Genomic DNA, 25863 nt, shown 5'->3' with positions numbered 1-25863 from the left:
TTCAAAAACTGTTAGAGATATGATTCTTGGATCAATGGATAGGAACATTTTTAAAGGACATTGATTCGTATTCCCAAATTGCTTTCCAGACGAGTTACCTCATTTCGAATTCCCGTGTGTGATGAATGGAAGTACCCCATTAAAAGTAGCCTTGCCAACACTCAGGAATATCTTTAAAACCTTTCAATTTTAGGGGTAAATTATAATATCTTCTTCATCATATTTCTTTTAACACTGAAGTTAAACAGTTTCATATGTGTCTTCGTCATTGACAATTTTCGTTTTTTAATCTGTTTATGTCCTTGTTCAAGGTTTTATCTATGAGTTGGTGATATCTTTTTGCTTTTTGGTAGACTGTAATTTTCTTTGTCTTGTTAAAAATTTTTATTGGGTAACAGTGTGTTTTTTCCAGGATCCATCAGCTTCAAGACAAGTCATCGTTTTCAATCTAGTTGTGGAGGGCGCAGCTCAGCTCCAAATCCAGTCGCTGTTTTCCATCTAGTTGCGGGGGGCACAGCTCACCACTCCATTTGGCAATTGAACCGGCAACCCTTGTTGTTAAGAGCTCATGCTCTAACCAACTGAGGCAACCGGCCGCCCTGCAATTTTATTTTTATATAGCTAAATCTAGAAATCTTTTCATTTGTGAATTATTCCTTTATTTGATGGTTTGAAAGCTAATCCCCTTTATAATATTAAATGATTATTCACTAGAATGTTTTTCTGGGTTTTTAAAATAACGTTTTATTTTTATGTTTATCTTTTTCCTCCATGTGGAGTTATTTTAGTAAAAGTTATATGATGGGGTTGTAACATTTGTCATTTGAAAATATGAAGTTTTTCAAGAGCCATTTAATAAGTAATAGTACATTGATTTGAAATGCCAAATTTATACAGTATAATAAATTTTATAGGAGTTGACATATATATATATATGTCACATATATATATGTCATATATAGTGCCACTCTTTTTATTTATTTATTTAAATTAAAGTTTATTGGGGTGACAATTGTTAATAAAGTTACATAGAATTCAGGTGTACAATTCTGTATTACATCATCTATAAATCCCATTGTGTGTTCACCACCGAGTCAGTTCTCCTTCCATCACCATATAGTGCCATTCTTAAACATCAGTTTGATACTTAAATGTCATTATACTGTTCATTAGACTATTTCTTGGTTAAACTGAAACACAGTGTAGAATTTCTTATAGACGGCTGTTCATAGAGCTGCCTTTAGTCACACAACAGCCTAGCCGTCTGTCCCCCTGCACCTTTCCTTAAGGAAAGAAAAGTCTGTGGGACTGTGCTTCTCTGGGATTGAGTTTATTACATCTTATGTGTCTCTGTCTGGTCTCCAAAAGTGTGGCGAGCCAGCCGCCACAAGTCGATCAGTACCTGAATGGGGGAGTGGAAATGGATAAAAGACATACAAATGCTAATGCGGCCGGTCTTCAGTGATGCTGAAGCGCCGAGTTTATTCTTCTTCACCAATATGTGCAGTTTGAGTACGTGCAACTTAATAAAGAAAGTATGCATTACCTTAGCAAATGTAAATTTTTAACTTTTACATAGAGGATACAAAATCACTGAAACTCCCAAAAGTAATTATCCTATCAATTACCCTGATAGCCATCAGTCTTCTGTGTCCTGGAACTGGCCGCTCCCACATTCCTCAGCAGCCTGCAAGCTTCCCCCAGGTGCAGGCAGAGACATTGCCTCAGGGGAGGAAACAGGTTAAGCATAAACCGAGCCATTCTATTAAGGCTTGGAGTTAGCTGTAACCATGGCTCCCCACACAAAAGAGGGTCTGCAGCCAATGATGAATAAGATTCCCCACGGGGGGAACAACTCAAGCCAGGCGAGACCCTACAGAGACCCCCGATGAGCTGCCTTATGAGATCTGGGAAGGGGCCTTGTCTCCCCTTTCCCCATGCTTGAGAAAAGCTGCTGCTGACTCATTGTTCCCTCTCACCTAATTGTGAGAGAGGTCTTTGGAGCGATAAGATCAAGCTCTTTCTGCTCAGCTCATGGAATTGTTTCACCACGAGAGACTTTGCCCCCCAGGGAGGTGCATACCGCACCTTTGTCATCATGGGACTATATGCTTTGGGTGTTTTGGGACAAATAATTTTGGTTTGAGGTAATTTTTTGACGTGAAAGAGTTTCACCGACCGTGTCTAAGACAATGGCACTTCCTTGTGTGTAATCAATAAAAGCCATCAGTCGGTCCGATTTGGGGCTCCAGTCTTTCGAGGCTGCGAGACCCTTGGCCCTCTGAGATTTAACCACATTGAGTCTCTGCTTCTTTCTTAAAGCTTAACCCAAAGCCGCCTCTTCTCGCCTCCCCACAGCCTGTGTTGCGCTGGACGCGACAGCTGCCCATTCCCACCCCCGTTGTTTTCAAGTCTTATCCTTCCACATGGCTCAATACTTGTATGACTCAGTCCTTTCCTCACTGAGCATGTGTGTAATCTGCCCTCTGGTTAGCAGCTGTGGTTTCTCCTTGCAGTATCTGTTTTTGTTAGCACCCTTGCTTCTCAAAGTGCTTGTGCGCAAACAGAACCTTGCATTTTTGGTTGCTGCAGGTCAGTGAGGTCTGCTTATTGTTTCTCATAATTGTTGGTTTTAAAGCAGTTTTTTCTTCATTTTTTCTAATATCTGCTTTACATTTTTTTCTCTTCATTGTACTTATGGTTAATATTTAAACTCTTCATGGAACAGCTTAGAAATTCTGTGATCTGTACATCTTACTCATTCAACAAGGCTTCAGTGTTATATAGACTGACTTTTCATTATCTTGTCCTGAATGACAGGACAACACCCTTTTAGGGAATACTGAGTCAAGAAATCATCAGTTTTTGCAGAGGGCATCTATTGAAAGCAGATGCCAGAGCCATGGGATTGTCATTTCCCAGTAGGCTCCAACGTCGTCAGAGTCTCTAATACTTTAAAGACACTCTCTATTCTTGCTTCGACAGACAGTTTTGGTGCCTCCTGTTTTCTTGTTGCTTTTGTTTTTAGTCCTGACATTTCTTTTAAATGGAAAAGTAGATAAGCATTAATATTTGAGAGTATATTAATCAGATTTTATGTACTGTAACTGCTCGCATTTAAGTAATACCAGTTACTGAAGAGCACAGAAAATTTAATTTTTTTATTCTCATGTTAGGAAATAGCTAAGTTGATTGATCTTATGCACTCCTAAAGACATGTAATTCTGGTATATATTTTCCATGTCATAAGAACTGAATATACTAGTTTTTATCACTTTATTTTGTATCTTTATGAACATGATATATCATTATGTGCAAATTGATAACTTCCCCCTCATTTCTGTTGCTTACTTCCTCTAGAGATTTTAGATTGTTGTAGAAAGTTACTGATTTTCAATAGTTCTGAGATAGTGAGGAAGAGTAATTAAGTGATTTTGACAATGTTTTGTAGGTAATAATCAGTAGAATCTGAATATAGGTGAGATCCAGTCTAGTGGTAATCTGCTAAATAACAGTTATCCACCCGTTTTCAATCCTTAAGAGTTATGTAAACTGTGAGATATACCCCCAACTGGTGCAGTACTAGTCCCACCACAGCAGCTTTGTAAAAATTACAATTTCAGTAGAACTAAGTGGGGGTGATTCTTTCTGCATGGTTCCTTTCACTCAAGTGTTATCTAAGCAGACAGTATTTAGTGTTAGCCTGGAACAATGATTGGGATTGCTTAGGGTTGGTGTCTGATTGGTCTTTTTGCCTACCCTGACACCTAGTGCCTAATTTATAATGCTTAATGGAATTTTGTTTGAATGAATGGCATAGGGTGTGAGTCAAGCCAGGATGTTGCCTGGAAAATAAGTTGAATGAGACTTGGAAGGTGAGGAGAGGATCATGATATGCCTGCCTTTATCCCGGACTCTAAGTGCAGTAGCACAGAGAATTGGATACTTAAGATATATAATTTTACCTTATATATTCTTTGTGATGAGGCTGCAGCTTCTAATCCCTGCTCAATAAGGAATGCACATGGTATTCTTGGGAGATAATTTCCCATGGTTCTCATGTTTCTGCACATCTTGTGAGTGAGGTTCTAATTGTCCTTTGTTCAAGACTGTCTTTTTGGAAGAATGAGATAGTTTCTCTCTCCAGAGCAAAGGAAAATCATGCTTACTATTGAGTAATAAAGATGACAGCTCCCTTCGAACAAAGTGCGGGCATGTTTATGTCTGTTATAGGAAATTTGGTTCCCTTCAGTTCAGAGTTCCTCTCCTATAATGTGATGTAATGTGTGTGCAGGCATCCATGTATACCAATCAGCATTGCAAGGGGAATTGATACAAATACGTCACTCATGCCATTTGCTGTGCTGTTAGTAATAAAGTCCTTTGTAGTCTCATGCCTTTTGTCAGCATCCATACAACTACGTTAGGCTAACTTGTTGGCTTACAAATAGGGTAAAGTCTCAGATCTTTCAGTTCTTCACAGGTAGGTACGCCATACAATAGTTTTGCCTATGAGATGTTACCACCCTTTTAAAAAAATTTGTTTAATGAATTGTTTTTAACCCTTATTTATTTAATTGGTTGAAAATATTGAAAAACTAATGAGTCTACTCTTTAAGGAGCCAAGAAAGCTATGTGTTGACTCAGACTAAACAGTTCTGAATTGGTAAATTGACAAGAGTTGAGAGATTTATAATGGTGCTCATTATTTTCTTAACTGAAAATTGGGACTTGAAGTAAGATTTATGTTCTCCTTCCAATTGCAAGAAGCAATCTAGAATATGAATGTGGTTAGGAGTTTTAGAATTACTCTGCCCCTGTTTTGTGATTCCAGTGGAACAGGATTTTTGAAATTTGGGACAGGATGTCATAATAGTGTGTTGGAGGAGTGGGAAAACATACATAGAAGAACACGGGATTTCATTATCTTGATGGTCACAGAATTTCTAAGCTATTCCATGATGAGTTAAAGTATTCACCATAAGTACAATGGAGAGAAAAAAATGTAAAGTAGATATTAGAAAAAATGAAGGAAAAATGCCTTAAAGCCAACAATTATGAGAAACAATAATAAGCAGACCTCACTGAGTTTGGAACCCTAGTGCTGTCAGTTATCACTAGTTACTATTTTTAACATTGGGCATGCCCATATTCAATCGGTCTTTGCTTTATATGGATAATGAGGAATAGTAGCTACGTGATAAGGTTGTTATGACGGTTAGAAATAATTATGGAAAGCTTATAGAATTCTGATCTAGCATGTGTGGGGTGTATGGGTGTGTGTGAGATAATTGTCCCACTTACACTTAGGTCGTTGTTGATGTAAATTTAGAGTTAGGATTTCAAATTATCTATTTAGCACTCAAGTTTCTTTAAGCAGAATATTCTAGGATGATATCTTTGCTAATGATGAGGATGTGTTCTAACAACACACTTCATTAAAAGTCTTTCCAGAGGTAAAAATGTGTCAGATTTTCAAATATTATCTAGGCTTTTTTAAAAAATAAGAGGGACTACTGTAACAATCTGGATTATTCAATATTACCCGAAGAAGACTCATGTATCTTAGTTTAAGTTGTAACAATTTGTAACAAAAACTGTATGCTCTTTTGTATACTGAATAAGATAAAACTATAATTAGTATAAGTAGTATAGTATAATTTCTGAAAGTCATTTTTTTATACCTTGGCAGAAATCTAGCCAGTGGGCCAGGAATTGCACTGGGTGGCAGGTGGACCTGTCTGTGGTGCTCATGGGGCTGCAGCTTGGGAGGAAGCAAACAGATTTCCATGCATCTGACTCCTGGCCTCGCTTCCTTACTGTGTTTTCCCCAAAATAAGACCTACCTGGACAATCAGCTCTAATGCGTCTTTTGGAGCAAAACTTAATATAAGACCTAATATTATATTATATTTATTATATTATACTATACTATAAAATGTATTATATTATATTATGTTATATTATATTCCCAGTCTTATACTAAAATAGGACCAGGTCTTATATTGATTTTTGCTCCAAAAGACGCATTAGAGCTGATTGTCCGGCTAGATTTTATTTTCAGGGAAACACGGTAGCTTCCCTAACCGCTGAACTAGGGAGTGATACAGAACATAATTTAGATTATATTATTTAAAGTGATCTATTAACGTCTTTAACAGGCTTCTAGCAGTTTTACAAGGAGCCTTTAGAAAGAAGGCAGGAAAGAGTATACAACAGTCTGTCTACTCTTGAGTTATTGCCAATACTGCTATGATTTATGATTAAAACCAAACAAAAGAGAAACAGTTCAGTGTTTATAAAGGTGCTTATTCCCAGGGATACTAATTAACTCAGATATCCCCTAACTGCTTAAGAAAAAGAAATACACAGCTATTTAATTTTTCAAAATTTTTGCAGACATGCTCTCATTAATTCTGATAAACAAGTTTTGAGAAGTGTATTAATTTCCTGTGACAGCTGTAACAAATTACCACAAACCTGGTGGTTTAAAACAACAGAAATGTTTTCTCTTTACAGTTCTGGAGAGCAGAAGTCTGAAGTGAGTCCTACGGGCCTAAAATCAAGGTTTCACCAGGGCCGCATACCCTTTATTCCTGCCTCTTTCACCTTCTGGAGACTGCTGGCATTCCTTGGCCACATCCCTCCAACGTCTGCCTTCACTTTCACATGACTTATTCAGTGTATCTGTCTAATTTCGCTCTGTCTTCTTATAAGGATACACATGATAGCATTTAGGGCCAACCTGGATGATCCAGGATAATCTCCTCATTTCAAGATTCTTAATTACATCTGCAAAAATTTTACTCTATAAACCAACATTCACAGATTCCAGGAATTAGGAACCGACATCTTCAAGGGCCACTATGCAGCTCACTACAGAAAAATAAGGCACAGATTTTAACTTCTTTTTTTTATTTGTCTTCTCCGAGTTCCCCTGAGAAGGCAGGCTTTAAAGTTTTTGTGAAATGAATCTCCCCATAAAGAATAAACAGCTTCTTTTCCCATCTTTAGATGACACCATATGAAATAAAATACCAATTTTGCATATACGAGTATTTCTTGAATATTAGTTCATTATTAGTCATATTATTCTAATTGCTGTAGTGCACATGTTAAATTACTTTTAATGTTATAGAAACTCCCTTATGGTTTAATTGTAAATCACAAGATAAAAAATTTAAATGAGTTTATATTTATCCATTATATCTATATAACAATTTTCACTTCTTGAGGGAAGATATGTGATGCTGTTTAGTGCGAGATAGTTCAAGAAATTAAGATACAAATATTATGTGTTATTTCCCATCTTTCCTTTCATGGTTACATTTTTTCTTTTGTCCCTGTTATTCTGTTTACCCAATTCCTAAAAAGGATGTTTATACAGATTCAAAGTCTCAAACACCCTAGAAAAAGACATCTTTAATTAGAGGCTTTATAATAGCTTCAGTTTTCATTTTGACTTTATTATGCTTTATTTGATTTGACTCAATTAAATTAGAATAACATTATTTTTAATGTGCAAAATTTTTTTTTAAATTAAAGTTTATTGGGGTGACAATTGTTAATAAAACTACATAGATTTCCGGTGTACAGTTCTGTAATATATTATCTATATATCACATTGTGTTCACCACCCAGAGTCAGTTCTCTTTCCATCACCATATATTGGATCCCTTTACCCTCATCTACCACTCCCTTCCTCCCTTACCTTCTGGAATCCACGAAACTATTGTCTGCGTCTATGAGTTTTTGTTCCTTCATTTGTGTGTCTTGTTTTTTTTGTTGTTGTTTTCAGTTTTATATACAACATATCAGAGAAATCTGCTTCTCTCCTTTCTGTCTCACTTATTTCGCTCAGTGTAATCTCAAGATCCATCCATGTTGTTGCAACTGGTACTATTTCATCTTTTCTTGTGGCCGAATAGTATTCCATTGTATATATATCCCAAAACTTCTTTATCCAATCATCTTATCGAAGGACACATTGGTTGTTTCTATGTCTTGGACACCATAAATAAAGCTGCAGTGAACATTGGAGCACATATATCTTTACCGATAAATGTTTTCATAGTTTTTGAGGAGATACCCAGGAGAGGGATTGCTGGGTCATATGGTAATTCTATTCTTAATTTTTTGAGGAACCTTCACACTGCCTTCCATAACGGCTGCACCAGTCTGCATTCCCACAAACAGTGTGTGAGGGTTCCTTATTCTCTAGAGCCTCTCCAACACTTGTTATTATTTTTCTTGTTGATGATAGCCATTCTGACTGGGGTGGGGTGATATCTCATTGTGGTTTTTTTATTTGCATTTCTCTGATAATTAGTGATGTTGAGCATTTTTTCATGTCTATAGGCCATTTGTATATACTCTTTGGAAAAATGTCTCTTCAGGTCCTCTGCCCGTTTTTTTTTAAATTAAAGTTTACTGGGGTGACAATTGTTAGTAAAATTACATAGATTTCAGGTGCACATTTCTGTATTACATCATCTATGAATCCCATTGTGTGTTCACCACCCAGAGTCAGTTCTCCTTCCATCACCATATATTTAATCCCCCTTGCCCTCATCTCCCAACCCCCACCCCCCTTACCCTCTGGTAACCACTAAACTATTGTCTCTGTCTATGAGTTTTTTGTTTGTTTGTTTGTTTTTTGTTTGTTTTTTGAATTTAATTTTATTAAATTTATTGGGGTGACAATTGTTAGTAAAATTACATAGATTTCAGGTGTACAATTCTGTATTACATCATCTATAAATCCCATTGTGTGTTCACCACCCAGAGTCAGTTCTCCTTCCATCACCATATATTTGATCCCCCTTACCCTCACCTCCCACCCCCCACCCTCATTACCCTCTGGTAACCACTAAACTATTGTCTGTGTCTATGAGTTTCTGTTTATCATTTGTTTGTCTTGTTCTCTTGTTGTTTTTGGTTTATATACCACATATCAGTGAAATCACATGGTTCTCTGCTTTTTCTGTCTGACTTATTTCGCTCAGCATTACACTCTCCAAGATCCATCCATGTTGTCACAAATGTTCCTATATCATCTTTTCTTACCGACGAATAGTATTCCATTGTGTATATACACCACAACTTCTTTATCCATTCATCTATCGAAGGACATTTTGGTTGTTTCCATGTCTTGGCCACCGTAAACAAAGCTGCAATGAACATTAGAGCACACGTGTCTTTATGTATAAATGTTTTCAGATTTTTGGGTAGATACCCAGGAGAGGATTGCTGGGTCATATGGTAATTCTATTCGTAATTTTTGAGGAACCTCCACACTGCCTTCCATAACGGCTGCACCAGTCTGCATTCCCACCAACAGTGTATGAGGGTTCCTTTTTCTCCACAGCCTATCCAACATTTGTTACTATTTGTCTTGTTGATGATAGCCATTCTGACTGGGGTGAGGTGATATCTCATTGTGGTTTTGATTTGCATTTCTCGATGATTAGTGATGTTGAGCATTTTTTCATATGTCTATTTGCCATTTGTATATCCTCTTTGGAGAAATGTCTCTTCAGGTCCTCTGCCCATTTTTCAATTGGGTTGTTTGTCTTTTTGTTGTTGAGTTGCATGAGTTCCTTGTGAATTCTGGATATTAGCCTCTTATCAGAGGCAATGTTTGCAAAAATTTTATCCCATTCAATTGGTGGCCTCTTTATTTTGTCAATGGTTTCTTTTGCTGTGCAGAAGCTTTTAAGTTTCATATAGTCCCATTCGTTTATTTTAGCTTTTACTTCCATTGCCTTTGGAGTCAAGTTCATAAAATGCTCTTTGAACCCAAGGTCCATAAGTTTAGTACCTATGTTTTCTTCTATGCAGTTTATTGTGTCAGGTCTTATGCTTAAGTCTTTGATCCATTTTGAATTAACTTTGGTACATGGTGACAAATAGCAGTCCAGTTTCATTCTTTTGCACGTGGCTATCCAATTCTCCCAGCACCATTTATTGAAGAGGCTGTCTTTGCTCCATTGTAAGTTTTTAGCTTCTTCGTCAAAATTTTCTGTCCATATTTATGTGGTTTTATTTCTGGGTTCTCAATTTTATTCCATTGGTCTATGTGTCTGTTTTTCTGCCAATACCATGCTGTTTTGATTATTGTAGCCCTGTAGTACAAGCCAAAGTCAGGTAGTGTGATACCTCCATTATTGTTCTTTTTCTTAAGATTGCTTTGGCTATTCAGGGTCTTTTGTGGTTCCAAACAAATCTGATGATTTTTTGTTCTATTTCTTTAAAATATGCCATTGGGATTTTGATGGGGATTGCATTGAATCTGTATATTGCTTTGGGTAATATGGCCATTTTAGCTATGTTGATTCTTCCAATCCATGAGCACGGAATGTCTTTCCATTTCTTTGTGTCTTCTTCAATTTCTTTCAAAAATGTCTTATAGTTTTCAGCATATAGGTCTTTCACATCCTTGGTTAAGTTTATTCCTAGGTATTTTATTCTTTTTGCTGCAATTGCAAAAGGAATTGTTTTTTGTATTTCTTTTTCTGAGATTTCATTGTTAGTATATAGGAAGGCAATGGACTTTTGTACATTGATTTTGTAGCCAGCAACTTTACTGTATTCGTTGATTGTTTCTAATAGCTTTTTGGTGGAGTCTTTAGGGTTTTCTATATATAGCATCATGTCATCTGCAAAGAGTGATAATTTAACTTCTTCATTCCCAATTTGGATGCCTTTTATTTCTTTCTCTTGCCTGATTGCTCTGGCAAGGACTTCCAACACTATGTTGAAAAGCAGAGGTGATAGGGGACAGCCCTGTCGTGTTCCTGAACGTAGAGCAAAGGGCTTCAGTTTTTCTCCATTAATTATGAGATTAGCAGAGGGCTTGTCATATATGGCCTTTATTATGTTAAGGTATTTTCCTTCTATACCCATTTTATTAAGTGTTTTAATCATAAATGGATGTTGTATCTTGTCAAATGCTTTTCTGCATCAATTGATATAATCATATGATTTTTGTCCTTTATTTTGTTTATGTGATGTATCACATTGATGGATTCGTATGTTGAACCATCCTTGTGCCCCGGGATGAACCCCACTTGGTCGTGATGAATAATCTTTTTAATGCATTGTTGTATTCGATTTGCTAGAATTTTATTTAGGATTTTTGCATCGGTATTCATCAGAGATATTGGTCTGTAGTTTTCTTTTTTGTGCTGTCCTTACCAGGTTTTGGTATCAGGGTAATGTTGGCCTCATAAAATGAGTTAGGGAGTACTGTCTCTTCTTCAATTTTTGGAAGAGTTTGTGCAGGATTGGTATTAGATCCTCTTTGAAGGTTTGGTAGAATTCACTAGTGAAGCCATCTGGTCCCGGACTTTTGCTTTTGGGAAGGTTTTGGATGACTGATTCAATTTAGTTACTGGTGATCGGTCTGTTTAGATTTTCCAGTTCTTCATGGTTCAGCCTTGGAAGGCTATATGTTTCTAAGAACTTGTCCATTTCTTCTAGGTTGTTGAATTTGGTGGCATATAGTCCTTCATAGTATTCTTGGATGATCCTTTGTATTTCTGTGGTGTCCGTGATAACTTCCCCTTTTACGTTTCTGATTTTGTTAATCAGTGTCTTCTCTTTTTATCTTAGTAAGTCTAGCCAAGGGTTTGTCAATTTTGTTAATCTTTTCAAAGAACCAGCTCTTTGTCACATTAATTTTTCTATTGTCTTTCTGTTCTCTATTTCATTTAGTTCTGCTCTAATTTTTGTTATTTCCTTTCTTCTGCTGACCTTGGGTTTTACTTGTTCTTTTTCTAGTTCTTTAAGGTGTAACATGAGGTTATTTATTTGGGAGTTTTCTTGTTTCTTGAGATAGGCCTGTAATGAGATAAATTTCCCTCTTAAAACTGCTTTCGCTGCATCCCAAAAATTTTGGTAGGATGTATTTTCATTGTCATTTGTTTCTATGTATCTTTTGATCTCTCCTCTAATTTCTTCTTTGACCCAGTCCTTCTTTAAAAGTATGTTGTTTAATCTCCATGTATTTGTGTTTTTCCGCTTTCTTTTTGCAGTTGATATCCAATTTCAAAGCCTTGTGATCAGAGAATATGCATGGTATGATTTCAATCTTCTTAAATTTGTTGAGACTGATTTTATGTCCCAATATATGGTCTATCCTTGAGAATGTTCCATGTACACTAGAAAAGAATGTATAGTCTGATGTTTTAGGATGAAGTGCTCTATAAATGTCAATTATGTCCATTTCATCTAATGTGTCATTTAGGGCTACTATTTCGTTATTTATTTTCTGTTTGGATGATCTATCCATAGCTGTCAATGATGTATTTAAGTCCCCTAGTATAATTGTGTTTTGGTCAATTTCTCCCTTTAGTTCTGTTAGTAGTTGCTTGGTGTATTTCGGTGCTCCCTGATTGGGGGCATAAATATTGATGACTGTTATGTCTTCTTGTTGTACAGTCCCCTTCACCATTATGAAATGTCCATCTTTGTCTCTTGTTATCTTTTTCACCTTGAAGTCTGTTTCATCTGATATCATTATGGCTACACCTGATTTTCTCTGGGTGCCATTTGCTTGGAGTGTCAATTTCCACCCTTTCACTTTGAGTCTATGCTTGTCCTTGTAGCTGAGATGTGTCTCTTGGAGACAGCATATGGTTGGGTTTAGTTTTTTTATCTAATATGCTACTCTGTGCCTTTTATTGGTGAGTTCAGTCCATTTACCTTTAGGGTGATTATTGAAATGTGAGGATTTCCTGTCATTCTATCTTTAGTTTTCTGGTAAGGCTGTGTCTCCATTGTTTCTTTGCCTTTTTGTTGTTGTCTATTATTTCTGTGTGGTGGTATTCTATGATGTTTCCCTCTGTTTCTTCTTTTATTTCAGTATATATTTCAGTTCTGGATTTTTTTGGGTGGTTACCCTTAAGTTTATGTAAAGGAACGTTTGATATTTAGAGTATTCCATTGTCTTCAGCATGCTTACTTTCTCCGTTTTCATATTCCGGTTCAGGTATTTACTCTCCCACTTTTTGAGTTGTGGTTGCCACAAATTGTCCCTGTTGTTGGTGGTCGAATAGCCTCCTTTAGTATTTCTTGTAGTGCAGGTCGTGTATTAGAAAATTCCCTCAGCTTCTGTATGTCTGGAAAGGTCTTTATTCCTCCTTCATATCTAAAGGATATCTTTGCTGGATATATTATTCTTGGCTCATGATTTCTCTCTTTCAATAGTTTGAATATTTGGTTCCACTCCCTCCTGGCTTGTAGAGTTTCTGCTGAAAAAGCTGATGATAATCTAATGGGCTTTCCTTTGTAAGTTACCGTCTTCTTTTCCCTGGCTGCCTTGAGGATTCTTTCTTTGTCGTTGATTTTAGACAGCTTCAATACAATGTGCCTTGGAGAAGGCCTGTTGGGATTGAGGTAACTAGGTGTTCTATTTGCTTCTTGGATTCGAGGGTCCAGTTCTGTCCACAAATTTGGGAAGTTCTCATCGACAATTTGTTTGAATATATTCTCTGTTCCTTCTCTCTTTCTTCTCCTTCTGGTATGCCCATTATTCTTATATTGCTCTTTCTGATGGAGTCAGAAAGTTCTTGTAAGTTCTTTCATTTCTTTGAAGTCTCAAGTCTCTTTCTTCTTCCATCTGTGTTTCCATTCCAGGTTTCTATCTTCGATGTCACTGATTCTTTCCTCCATCTGGTCAACTCTACTACCTAAGCTGGTTATTTCATTCTTAATTTCTTCTACTGAGTTCTTAATCTCCAGAAATTCTATTTGGTTCTTTTTTTTAAATTTCAGTCTCTTTTGTAAAATGCTCATGCTGTTCTTTGATTGTGTTTCTGGGTTCATTTAACTGCCTATCTGTGTTTTCTTGCATCTCGTTGAGTTTTTTCAGAACTGCAATCTTTCAGTCAGATATTTCTGTATCTTTAAGTGCCTTTTCTGGAGATTTTTCACTTTCTTTCTGAGCTATCTTGTTGCATTGGTTATTCATGGCAGTTACTGATTTACTATTTCTCTTCCTAGACATCTACAGGAGTGGTTTCTTGAACAGGTTGATGTGAAGCCGTCTTTCTCTTGTTTTTCAGTACTTGTTGGTAGAATGTTTTATTTTTTTCTCCAACTGCAGCTTATTTTTCTTCTCCCACACGGTAGTGCTATGTTTTCTCTACAATATTCCAGCTTCTCACACAATGGGGGGATTCCCTGGTAGATGGGCTTCTCCTCTGTTAATATTTCGTCTAGGTCACATGGCGCAGTGTCCCGGTGGGTATGCGGAGAGCTTTTGATGTTCCAAAGCTCTTCCAGCTCCAGATTCAGAGTCCGTATGTTTCAACAGTTCTGTTTACTCCTGCAGGAATCCGCCCAGATAGGTGGGGTCAGGGTGGGGTGAGTTTTGAGAGGTGGCCCAGAGCAATGGCGGCGACCACCACCACAGCCGATCCTGCTTCCACAGCTCCCTCCTCTTTGCCGGAACTAGTTGGGCTGCGAATCTGTGTATTTGTTCCACAGTTCTCAGAACAGCAAATATTCTGTTCTTTTGATCTGACACTGCTACTGTTCCGTTTGTAGTACCGGGCAGGTGGGGGTGGGGCGACCTCTGGTAGGGTAGGGAAGGGGCGGCCAGTTTCAGTGCTTAAGGCTCCATTCTCTGCTCGGCAGTGCGGCTTAAACCACCGTTTTCAGCCTTTTTCCCTCAGTCTTTTCTCCGAGGTCTCTGCCGTGAGCGTTGGGTTCAGTCGTGTTATATGCTGCCCCCTCAGCCCTGTGGGTCATAAGCGGAGCCCTAGCAGTCCGAGTTCTTCCCTCTTCCACAGCTGCCGTAGTTTCGTGAAGCAGCGAACTCGGAGCACTGAGCTAGGTCTGAGTCCTGTGCCCACCCAACTCCGTCTCCGCAGTTCTCCCTTTCCTCCTCCCCTGGCTCGCGCAATTCTCCCACCTGTAGGTGATTTCGGTAGTGGGCCTCTTCGACTTGCCTGTATGCTGTGCAGGGAGTCCTTTGTGGAGTTTTTGTTGTTCGATTCGTTGTAAATTCTAGGGGAGCTTTACAGAGGCTCACCTCACACCGCCATATTTCCTCCTCCTCCCGGAAATCTACTTGGTTCTTTTTTAAAGTTTCAATCTCTTTGGTAAAACATTCATTTTGTTCTTTGATTGTGTTGCTGAGTTCATTAAACTGCCTGTCTGTGTTTTCTTTCATCTCGTTGATTTTTTTCAGAACAGCAATCTTGAATTCTCTGTCATTTAAGTCACATATATCCATGTCTTTAAATTTGTTTTCTGGAGAGTTTTCATTTTTGTTCTGAGCTGCCTTGTTATGTTGGTTATTCATGGAAATTAATGAATAATTATTTATCTTTTTGGGTATCTATAGGAGTGTTTTCTGCAGCAGTTTGATATGAAGAGCTCCTTGTTTTACTTTGCAGTAGTTGTTGATGGAACGTTTTATTTTCTCTCTCGCCTCAGCCTTTTATTTTCCCTCGTAGTATAGCATTTTATTTTCTCTGGCACTATTCCTGCTTTCCTCATAGGCAAGTTTCTTGAAAGTGGGCTTCTCCTTTATTTGCTGGTTGCCTGGTTGTCAGGGTATTGCCTTCGTTGGAGGATGTGGTGGGTGATAGAGTTCTGAGCTTCTGAAATCCCAGTGCTGCCCATGCAGCCGGATGCAGACCCTGTGTCTTAGTGACTCTGGTTGCTCCACAGCAGTCTGCCCAGAAAGATGGGGGTGGAGTGGGCTGTGAGTGGCAGCTGGTGCATTTGTGGTTCTTTGCGACTACCAGCCCACAGCTGTCTCACCCCTGCAGCTCTTTCCCTGTTGCCAGAATTAGTCTGTCGCGTGGTGCATCTGCTAGTGGAGGCCATCACTCCTGTTCCTAGTGCTGTAGGTATTCTGTTCTTTAGTCTTATACTGCTACCGTTTCTTCTGGAGCCTCTTTCTAACAGTGGGAGAGTTGTTGTGGGTTGAGCTCTGTAAGGGTCGGGGGTGAGTCAGCCATGCTCCAGGTCTTTCTTTTCTGTTTTCTGCCTGGCAGTAGGGCTTAAGCTACAGTTCTCACCCAAGGTCTCTGCCCCAAATGCTGGGTTCAGTTGTATTGCATGCTAATCCCTCAGGCAGAACTGTGGGCCACAGGGGGTGTACCTGCATCCTGAATTCTTCCCTCTCCCGAGACCACACTGAGCTCTGGACTGGGGCCTATGGCCTGCATCTCTGCACTTCCCCCTTCACTCCTTCCCTGGTCACCCGATTTGCCCACCTTCAGATGATTTGATGTGCGGATCTCTCAGACATGCTTGTGTGTTGCTTAAGTTATCCTTGTTCAATTATTGCTGTTCCATTTGTTGTAACTTATAGAGGAGATTTCACACTACCATTTCTATTGTGTAATCGCAATGTTGGCTTTTCTGATGGGCCATTCTTGAACCCTCTTTTTAACTCAGTTATTGTGATGTTAGGTCAAGTCTTCCATTTCTATGATTTTACAGTACTAACCATATTCCTACAACTTTTAATGTTATATATTTATCCAAGACATTACTTCTGATATCTAGCATCATCTGACTAAAAATTTAACCACCACTCCATTAGATCTTTTTCAGATCTCTCAGTGTTTTACAAATATAAAACTGAACCCTTGATTATAACCTCTGCTTCAAAAAACAAAACAAAACCCCCAACAGCAACAACCACAACAAAAATTCTGTTCCACTTCCTACTCCTCTGTTGAACAGCATCTTTTAGGGGCATAGGCCAGAATCCTGGGTGCCATCCTTCATTCTTACCTCTTATTTATACACGTAGACAGTCACTTGCTCAATTCCTATAAGTACCAATATCAAAATATAGTTGAAATTCTATCTACTTTTCTTATCCCTATTCTTTTTTAAAAAGATTTTTGTTAAAAATATCAATAACATACAACATATCAGTTTCAGTTGTACACCCTAGTTATTAAACATCTATATACCTTTAAAGATGTGGTCACTATGATAAGTCCAGTAACCATCTCACACCATACCATGCTATCACAATATTATTGACTATGTTCCCCATTCTGTACATTATATCCACATGACTTACTTGTTTAACACCTGGAAATTTGCACCTGTTACTGCCCTTCACCTTTTCCCTACCTTTGTCAATTTTTCTATTACAGTTGGTATTCAATTTATTTTATATTTCAAATGTACAACATAGTGGTTAGATGTTTATATAATTAAGAAGTGAACCCCTAACTGTCACTATACCTAGTTACTTCCATTTTATTAACTATATTCCCTATGCTTTACTTTACACCCCCATGGCTATTTTGTAACTACCAATTTGCAGTTCCTAATCCCTTCACCTTTTTCACCCTGTTCCCAAACTCCCCTTCCATGTATCAGCCTGATAAGTCCAGTACCCATCTGACACCATACATATTACAATATTATTGACTACATTCCTTATGCTATACCCTATGACTAATTTGTAACAACCAGTTTGTACTTCTGAATTACTTCCCCTTTTTCACCCACCCCCTCAAACCCCTTCCCATCTGGCAGCCATCAGAATGTTCTCTGGATCTATGAGTTTGTTTCTGTTTTGTTTGTTTATTTTCTTCTTTAGATTCTACATATAAGCGTTGCATCTGTCTTTCACTGTCTGACATACTCCATTTGGCACAATACCCTTCAGGTTCATCCATGCCGCTGCACATGGCAACAATACATTATCTTCCATGGCCAAGCAATATTCAATTGTATATATGTACCACCTACTCTTTATCCATTTATCCATTGATGGACACCCAGGCTGCCCCCACATCTTGGCCACTGCAAATAATGCTGCAATGAACATATGGATGCACATGTGCTCTCGAAGTACCATTTTGGATTTCTTCAGATAAATACCCAGAAGTGAGATTACTGGGTCTGTCTCTATGTTATAGCCTTTGTTTTGAAGTCTATTTTTTCTGGTATAAGTATTGCTAGTCCAGCTTTTTTTGTTTTTCATTTGAATTCTCATGAAATAACTTTTCCAACCCTTTACTTTCAGTCTCTGTGTGATTTTCCATCTGAAGTGAGTCTGTTTGGGCAGCACATGTAAGGGTTTTATTTTCTTATCCATTTAGGCACCTTATGTTTTTTTATTGGAGCTTTCGATTTACATTGAACATAGTTGTTGATAGATAATGTAGTTATTGCCATTTTATTATTTATATTTTTGAATTTTTCTTATTTTTGGTCTTAAAGATGTCCTTCTACCATTCTTTGTAATACTAGTGCTGGTGATGAACTCCTTTAGTTTTTTCTTGTCTGGAAAGCTCTTTATCTCTCCTTCAATTTTAAATGATAGCCTTCCTGGGTAGACTACTCTTGGTTTCAGGTCACTGATTTTTGTCACTTTGAATATTTTGTACCAGTTCCTTCTGGTGTGGAAAGTTTCTGTTAAGAAATCAGCTGACAGTCTTATGGGAGCTCCTTGGTAGGTAACTAATGGCCTTTCTCTTGCTGCTTTTAAGATTCTCTCTTTGTCTTTAACCTTTGCCATTTTAAATGTAATGTGTCTTGATGTGGACCTCTTTGGGTTCATCTTGTTTGGGACTCTCCGTGCTTTCTAGGCTTTCATGTCTATTTCCTTCCCCAGGTTAGGATAGTTTTCCGTCATTATGTCCTCAAATAGGTTTACAATTTTTTGCCGACTCTCTTTTCCTTGTGGTACCCCTATGATGCAAATATTGTTATGCTTGATGTTGTCCCAGAGGTCACTTAAACTATCCTCATTTTTTAAAAATCGTCTTTTCCTTTTGCTGTTCCAATTGGGTGTTTTCTGCTATGTTGTCTTCCAAATTTCTGATTCAATCCTCTGCTTCATCTCATCTGCTGGTGATTCCATCTAGCACATTCTTCATTTCAGTTATTGTATTCTTCACTTCTGACTGGTTTTATTTTTTTATGGTTTCTATATCCTTTTTTATGCTCGCTATCTCTTTGTTGAAGTTCTAAGTTCCTTGAGCATCCTTAGAACCAGTGTTGTGAACTCTGCATCTGGTAGGTTGCTTGCCTCCATTTTGTTTAGTTCTTTTTCTGGAGTTTTATCTTGTTCTTTCATTTGAGATATTTTTCTTTGTTTCCTCATTTTGGCTGCCTTTCTGTTTGTTTCTATGTATGAGGTAGATCTGCGATGTCTCCTAGTTTTGCCGGGCGGCCTTAGGTAGTAGGTGCCCTGTGGGGTCCAGTGGCACAGTCTCCTTGGTCACCTGTTCTGGGTGCTTCAGGAGTGTCCCTTGTGTGGGTTGTGTGTGTGTTCTTGTTATAGTTGAGTCTTGAGTGCTATTGGCACATCAGTGGGTGGGATTGACCCTCAGTCTGACTGGCTGTGGGGTTTTGTCATGTCCACAGCTTTTGGTGTACTGTGCCAGTGGTTTACCTCACTGAGTGGGATTAGCCCCAGCTGGCTGTGGTGCTTGTTGAGACTGCCCTTCAGGTGTGTCACTTGTGGGGCTAATTGGGTGATCCTGTTTTATGGCCTGAAGCCAACCTCCAACTATGTTGATTCTGCGGCTTCTTTGGAGGGTCTCCAGTGCAGCATAAGGTCAGCCACTGCCTATGACTGGCTGGCAACTGTGTGGTAGGAGCTACAAAGCAATACATGGCTGGTTGCTGCCTGTGTTGGATCTGGAGGCATGTGGGAGAAGCCACTCTGTGAACTGAGGATGGCTGCCACCAGTTCCATGTCTGGAATAGCTCCGCAAAAAGACAGGACATTTTGAGGCCTGCTACTAGCTGCTGCATCCTGTAGGGTTCTGCTGCTGATAAAGACTTTCGGGGTAAGCAGTTGGGTGTGGCGGGGTCTCAGTGAGTCACCAGGGTGTAGCAAGCAGACCTCACCAGACCAATTTAGGTTTAGAATTGGCCATGGGCATGGGTAAGGGGCTCAACACAGGAAAGATGGCACCTGCCTGCTGGCGGCATGGGAGAAGGACCTCACACAGGGAAAATGACAACTGTCCTTCCAGTCCTCACCGTGAAGCCAGACAACTCAGTCTTCCTTTGTATGTCTCTGACACTCCCAAGTCACTGTGTCTCTGCTGGAGCCCAGGGTGAGTGCCTGCAATTGAGTAAGTCTGTGTACAGCCCTTTTAAGAGGATGTCTGGGTTAACCACAGCCTTCCCTTTTACCCAGAGGGTTGGAATCCTCACTGGTTTTCACAGCCAGATATTGTGGGGACTCCTTTTCCTAGCACCAATACTCTGGTCTGGAGAGCCTAGTGTGAGGCTGGGGTCCCTCATTCTTCTGGGGGTAACCTCTGTGATCAAGGCATCCCTCCCAATTTTCAACCACCACACGGAGGTTTGAGGCCAGTCCGTTTTGTGTCTGCCCCTCCTACCAGTCTCCACGTAGCTTCTTTATATCTTTAGTCATTAACCTTCTGTTCACCTATACTTCAGATGGTTCTCCAGGTTGATTGTTCTATAATTTGGTTGTAATTTTGATGTGTCCACAGTATGTGGGAAACACAGTGTTTACATACTCTACCGTCTTGGATCTCCCCATATTGGCTTTTTATCTCTATTCTTGCTATCTTAATTCAAGCTATCATCATCTATCTCTAGGACCATTGTGTTATTTATGGGTACTTAATACTAGATATTATACAGAATAACAAACTGAGCATAATTTTGTTTTAGGATTGCAAATTCATTGTAAGCAGTAATTTTTGACTACCAGGATTCTGAGTTTACAAGACTGAGAGTCAAAACCCTGAATGTAAAAGAAACATCCTAAACTAAAAAAAAAAAAAACAACAACAATGACTTAATTTTCTCCTTAATACAACTGCATGATGCTTGAGTATTTAGAGGAGGTAAGAAAGGATGTTGAGAAACTTCTATTTCAAATTCAGATTTTGGTTTCTTGTAATTCTATCGTTTTATTTAGTTGTTCAGAATCTTATGGTATAAGAAAGAAAAATCCAAGTTAGTTTATATATTATATAATCATAACTAATATTTTCTTTTGCCAATTATAAAATTTTGCATTAGGTGAGTGTGTATGTGTATACACATATATAAAGCATGTATTAATACTTATGTATTAATGTTCTAAGTAAGGAATTTACTATATTGCTAAATAAATGGAACTCATCCCTCAGAGTGAGAAAGTTGAGCATTTGTAGGAGGCTGTTCTTATTAGGACATATCAGATGGTACATGAGGTACTGTGGGCTGAGCTATACCCTAGATGTTCTCCCTGACAGACGTAAATAATAATCTTATGTTTTTAACCAAATAAATATAATGAACTATTGTCAGCTAAGTATTTTACTATGATAAGTAGCTAGTTTGATAATTCTTTAGGCAGTGGTTCTCAACAGAGGTAGGGGGATTTCTAGCCCAGGGGACATATTTTGGTGCTACCATCACTAGAGGATGTTACTGGCATCTAGTAGGTAGATGCCAGGAATGCTGCTAAATATTCTACAATGCCCAGGATAGCCCCACACAACAAATAGTGCTACAGCCCAAAAGGTCAGTAATGCTTTGGATGAGAAACTCTTTTAGGGTAATTTTTTTTTCGACCTGCCACATGATATCCTAAATATTTTTCAAAATTTCATTTAACAAATAAACCTTTAATAGAGGTGTAATAGTTATAATTATTTTTGTGAAAACTTCAATGAATGGAAGTATATTTGTGAGTACTTGGAACAATTTTTGAGTGGAAGGAATAAAGGATGAATGCCAAGTATCTGGCTTGAACAACTCACCGTGAGGATGTTGGTGACATCTGAGATGAGAGAAATAAATGTGTGGAGTAAAATCTTCAGTTCAGATTTTACACTTGTAGAATTTGAAGTGTCTGAGATATATCAAGAGGAAGTCCTGAAGATCAGAACTTAGTTGTTCAGACATATCTTTAAATTGAAATTTGTCAGTATAGGAATATAAATTACCCCTTGGATTGGCAGAGTATCTTAAGAAGGAAAGAGTACCGCATATCATAGCCCTTAGGAGCACCAACATTCATAATATGGGTAGAGGAGAAAACAGCAAGAGAGTAAGAAGTAGACAGAGAGATAATAGGAAGTGATCCAGAAGTGTAGACTTCCAAGCCAAGGGAAAAGAAATGTTTCCAGGTGGGTAAGTGATTATTGATATGGAGGCTGTTGCTGACTTTGGTGGAGTGACTGGAAACCTAATTACAGTCGGTTGAGAGTTCCACTGTAAGTAAGAAGTTTAGTTGTGTTGTAGATTTATGTCAATTTGGCTGTGAAGGAGGAAGAGGTCTTGGAGGAAGATGTAAGATCAGGAGAGGTTTTAAAAAAAAAAACATTTTTAAAGATCATAGAGAATTCCTTATTGGTATTTGAAAAGATATATTTTAAAGATATTAAAGCATATCAAGTATAATTTGTTAATGAGTGGACTTTCCATGAATGTATTTCTTTTTTCTTTAAAGATTTTATTGGGGAAGGGGAACAGGACTTTATTGGGGAACAGTGTGTACTTCCAGCGCTTTTTTCCAAGTCAAGTTGTTGTCCTTTCAGTCTTAGTTGTGGAGGGCGCAGCTCAGCTCCAGGTCCAGCCACCGTTGCTAGTTGCAAGGGGTGCAGCCCACCATCCCCTGCGGGAGTCAAACCGGCAACCTTGTGGTTGAGAGGATGTGCTCCAACCAATTGAGCCATCTGGGAGATCAGTGGCAGCTCAGCTCAAGGTGCCGTGTTCAATCTTAGTTGCAGGAGGCACAGCCCACCATCCCTTGCCGGACTCAAGGAAATTGAACTGGCAACCTTGTGGTTGAGAGCCCACTGGCCCATGTGGGAATTGAACTGGCAGCCTTCGGAGTTAGGAGCATGGAGCTCCAACTGTCTGAGCCACCGGGCTGGCCCTCCATGAATGTATTTCTGTATGTCTGTTTGTTTTTTACCTTCAAGTTCATGGTGAATAATATTTTAAATAATTACTTGGATTCTAAGTGATTCAGCAAGTATGAAAATAGTTCTGTTTATTACATTAGATATAAGTGTATGTTTAACACTCAAACATTACATTTGTTTTTCAGATCTTTCAAGAAATCGTTTTACAGAAATTCCTTCTGATGTCTGGTTATTTGCACCTCTTGAAACATTAAATTTATATCATAATTGCATCAAAACCATTCCTGAAGCCATTAAAAACCTGCAGATGTTAACATACCTTAACATTAGGTAAGGAAGAATTTTGGGGGGTAAAATTTTTTAATTATAGTTCTAATCCTTTTTAGTAGCAAAGGAATGTGTTTGATTTGGCTATGTAGCCTATATTTACCTTAATGGTCTCATATGAATTTTTTAATATGTCCACACTGCTTTATAAGCTTTTGGTCTTGTTGTTGAGATCAGTGCTTCTCAAACTAATGTGCACAGGAATTATCTGGGGATTAAAATGCAGAATCTCACACCATATGTCTGTAGTGGGGCCTGCATTTATAACAAGCCTCCTAGTAATGCCCATGCCTGCTGGTCCTTAAATCATTTTGAATAGCAAGGCTTCACATCAGAAATATTTTACTGAAATCATAGCACCACAATACGGATTCATTTATATGCATCCTCAGTTAAAGTGAAACATTAAAAAGAAACAGTTCTTGAGTTATATTTTCACACTCTTGTGACTTTTTGTTGCTACCTCAAGGATGGATAGATTGGATAGATTGGGATGGGAGTGTTGGAACATTAGGAAGTGGATGATAGTTAATGGTAATACTGAATAAGTGCTTACTATGTTCCAGGCAGTGTTACAGGTACTTTACACATATTACCTTGTCTTCACAACAGCAATTTGAGATATGTACTTTTATTATCCCTCCATTATGGATGAGGAAACTGAAGCACAGAGAGGTTAACTTTTCAGCCCAAAGTCATATATATAGTATATGTCATGGTAGAGCCAAGATAATAATCAAAACAGTATGGCTGTAAAAGTTACCTGTTTAAATTCCCATATAGGAAAGGAGTAAGTATAATTAATATACATAAGTAATAATGCTCATTTCTTGCTGTGATATATTAATTCTTATGTATGTCTCCCCTAGTGGTGTCACCTGGCAGTACATCCTATTTTAACTGAAACCATTTTACACCTTAAAATATGTGAGAAGAATTTCCTTCATTAGATGTCAGTCATTTGGGTTTCTCCTTTCTCTAATTGCATACATATCTCCTTGGCCTGGCTTGGGAAAGGTTTGAGGAAAGTGAGGTATTTTTACATTTGTTTCTTTTTGTTTTTTATGGAAAAAAGTGATTTGTCCAAAATTGAATTACATTTCTATATTAACATGTATGGCATATCAGGATACAGGGACACCTCAGTGATATTGCAGGTTCAGTTACAGATCACTGTAATAAAGTGGGTACTGCAATAAATGGAGTTGTACTCTTTTTGCTGGTAGAGGGTCTTGCCTTCAATTTGTAAAAAACGCAACACTTGTGAAGCGCAATAATGTGAAGCACAATAAAATGAGGTATGCCTGTAGTTTTATCAAAATTTTCTGATTCTTTCCTGGTTTTATCTCCAAAAGTTAACTTCTGAGTTTTGTTTGCAGTCACAAAAATTTTTGAACAAACTATATTGAAATAATAATTGTTCTAGTGACTGACTTCCTTTGACCATCTCTAAAACATGTCAAAAATGTAAGGATTAATGACTTACTAGCTATGTATAAAGAAATCAAATTCTGGAGAAAGCTGACTGTACTCATTCAATGAACCTGCTTCTTAAGGGAAGAAAATAAGCCAATTTTGAACTTTTTTGGGCTGAGGGAGATTAGGATGTGTTTGTAACGTGCTTTTCTTTTTCCTATTTATTTTATTTTTTATTTTGGTTAAATATTTTGAGGAACTTGTAAGACGACTTTTCAGGCCTGGCCAATCTTCTTGGTCTAGGGACATTGTCTTTTTTTTTTTTTTTTAAAGTCTGTGCCAGGTCTAAAGCCAGTCTAGTGTTTCTGGATGTCCTCTGCAGGCATAAAATGGGGTGAAAGGTCTTGAAATCTCCCCTGGGCCTTTACTGTGCACATTTCACAAAATGATATGTACATACAGGTTTATAAATGTCACTTTGAAAAACAGGAAAAAATGATAGCTCATTGCTTATGACTACTTGGTATAGTATGTAAATGTAATGGTAAACTTCATATATTTTGGTATTAGGATTGTCTTAGTCCATTTGGGCTGCTATAACAGAATACCATAGACTGGGTGGCTTATAAAACAACAGAAATTTATTCTTCATAGTTTTGGAGGCTGAGACGTCCAAGATCAAGGTGCTGGCAAATTTAGTGTCTGGTGAGGACCCACTTCCTGGTTCGTAAATAACTGTCTTCTAGCTGTGTCCTCACATGGCAGAATGGGCAGGGAGCTCTGTGGGGCCTCTTTTATAAGGACCTGATCCCATTCATGAGGGCTCTGCCCTTATGACCCAATCACCTCTCAAAGGTTCCACCTGATATCATCACCTTGGGGATTAAGTTTCAACATTGTAATTGTCGTGGGGAACACAAGCATTCAGTCTATAGAGTTAGTCAATCTGTATTGGCATATCAATTTGACCACAGTAGCTTGTGGGTAAGGGACCCAGATGTAGATCACCTGGTTTTGAATGCTAGTTCTCCCACTTAACTAGCTGTGTGACTTTGAGCAGTATATTTAATCTCTTTTTGACTCTTCATCTGTGAAATGGGCATCATGATAGTACCTATCTTCCTAAAGTAGGGTGTTGTGAATGTTAGTCGAGTTAACTCATGTGAGGTGCTCTGAACATGCCTGCACATAGTAAGCACTCAAGAAATGTTAGTTGTTGTTATATTTAAATGTATCTACAGAGATAGGACTGTTGTATCAACTTTGAGATGAGATAAGGCTG

General features: G+C 38.2%; 1 protein-coding gene across 8 annotated transcripts in view; it reads left to right on the top strand.

The window, feature by feature from the left end:
- Positions 1-25863, top strand: part of LRCH2 (leucine rich repeats and calponin homology domain containing 2) — a 165612-nt gene that overhangs the window by 47869 nt on the left and 91880 nt on the right. For all 8 annotated transcript variants that reach the window (XR_012493305.1, XR_012493304.1, XM_074323565.1 and 5 more), the window contains exon 2: positions 23024-23168. Coding sequence is in view for 6 of the 8 variants with exons in the window: in XM_074323565.1 (XP_074179666.1) it covers positions 23024-23168 (145 nt within the window). In the remaining 2 variants the exon portion in view is untranslated. The remainder of the gene's footprint in view (positions 1-23023; positions 23169-25863) is intronic.

This window comes from Rhinolophus sinicus, chromosome X, assembly GCF_036562045.2.
Source record: "Rhinolophus sinicus isolate RSC01 chromosome X, ASM3656204v1, whole genome shotgun sequence".
NCBI lineage: Eukaryota > Metazoa > Chordata > Mammalia > Chiroptera > Rhinolophidae > Rhinolophus > Rhinolophus sinicus.
The sequence above is the reverse complement of the archived record's forward strand: the minus strand, read 5'-3'. Positions and strand labels throughout refer to the sequence as shown.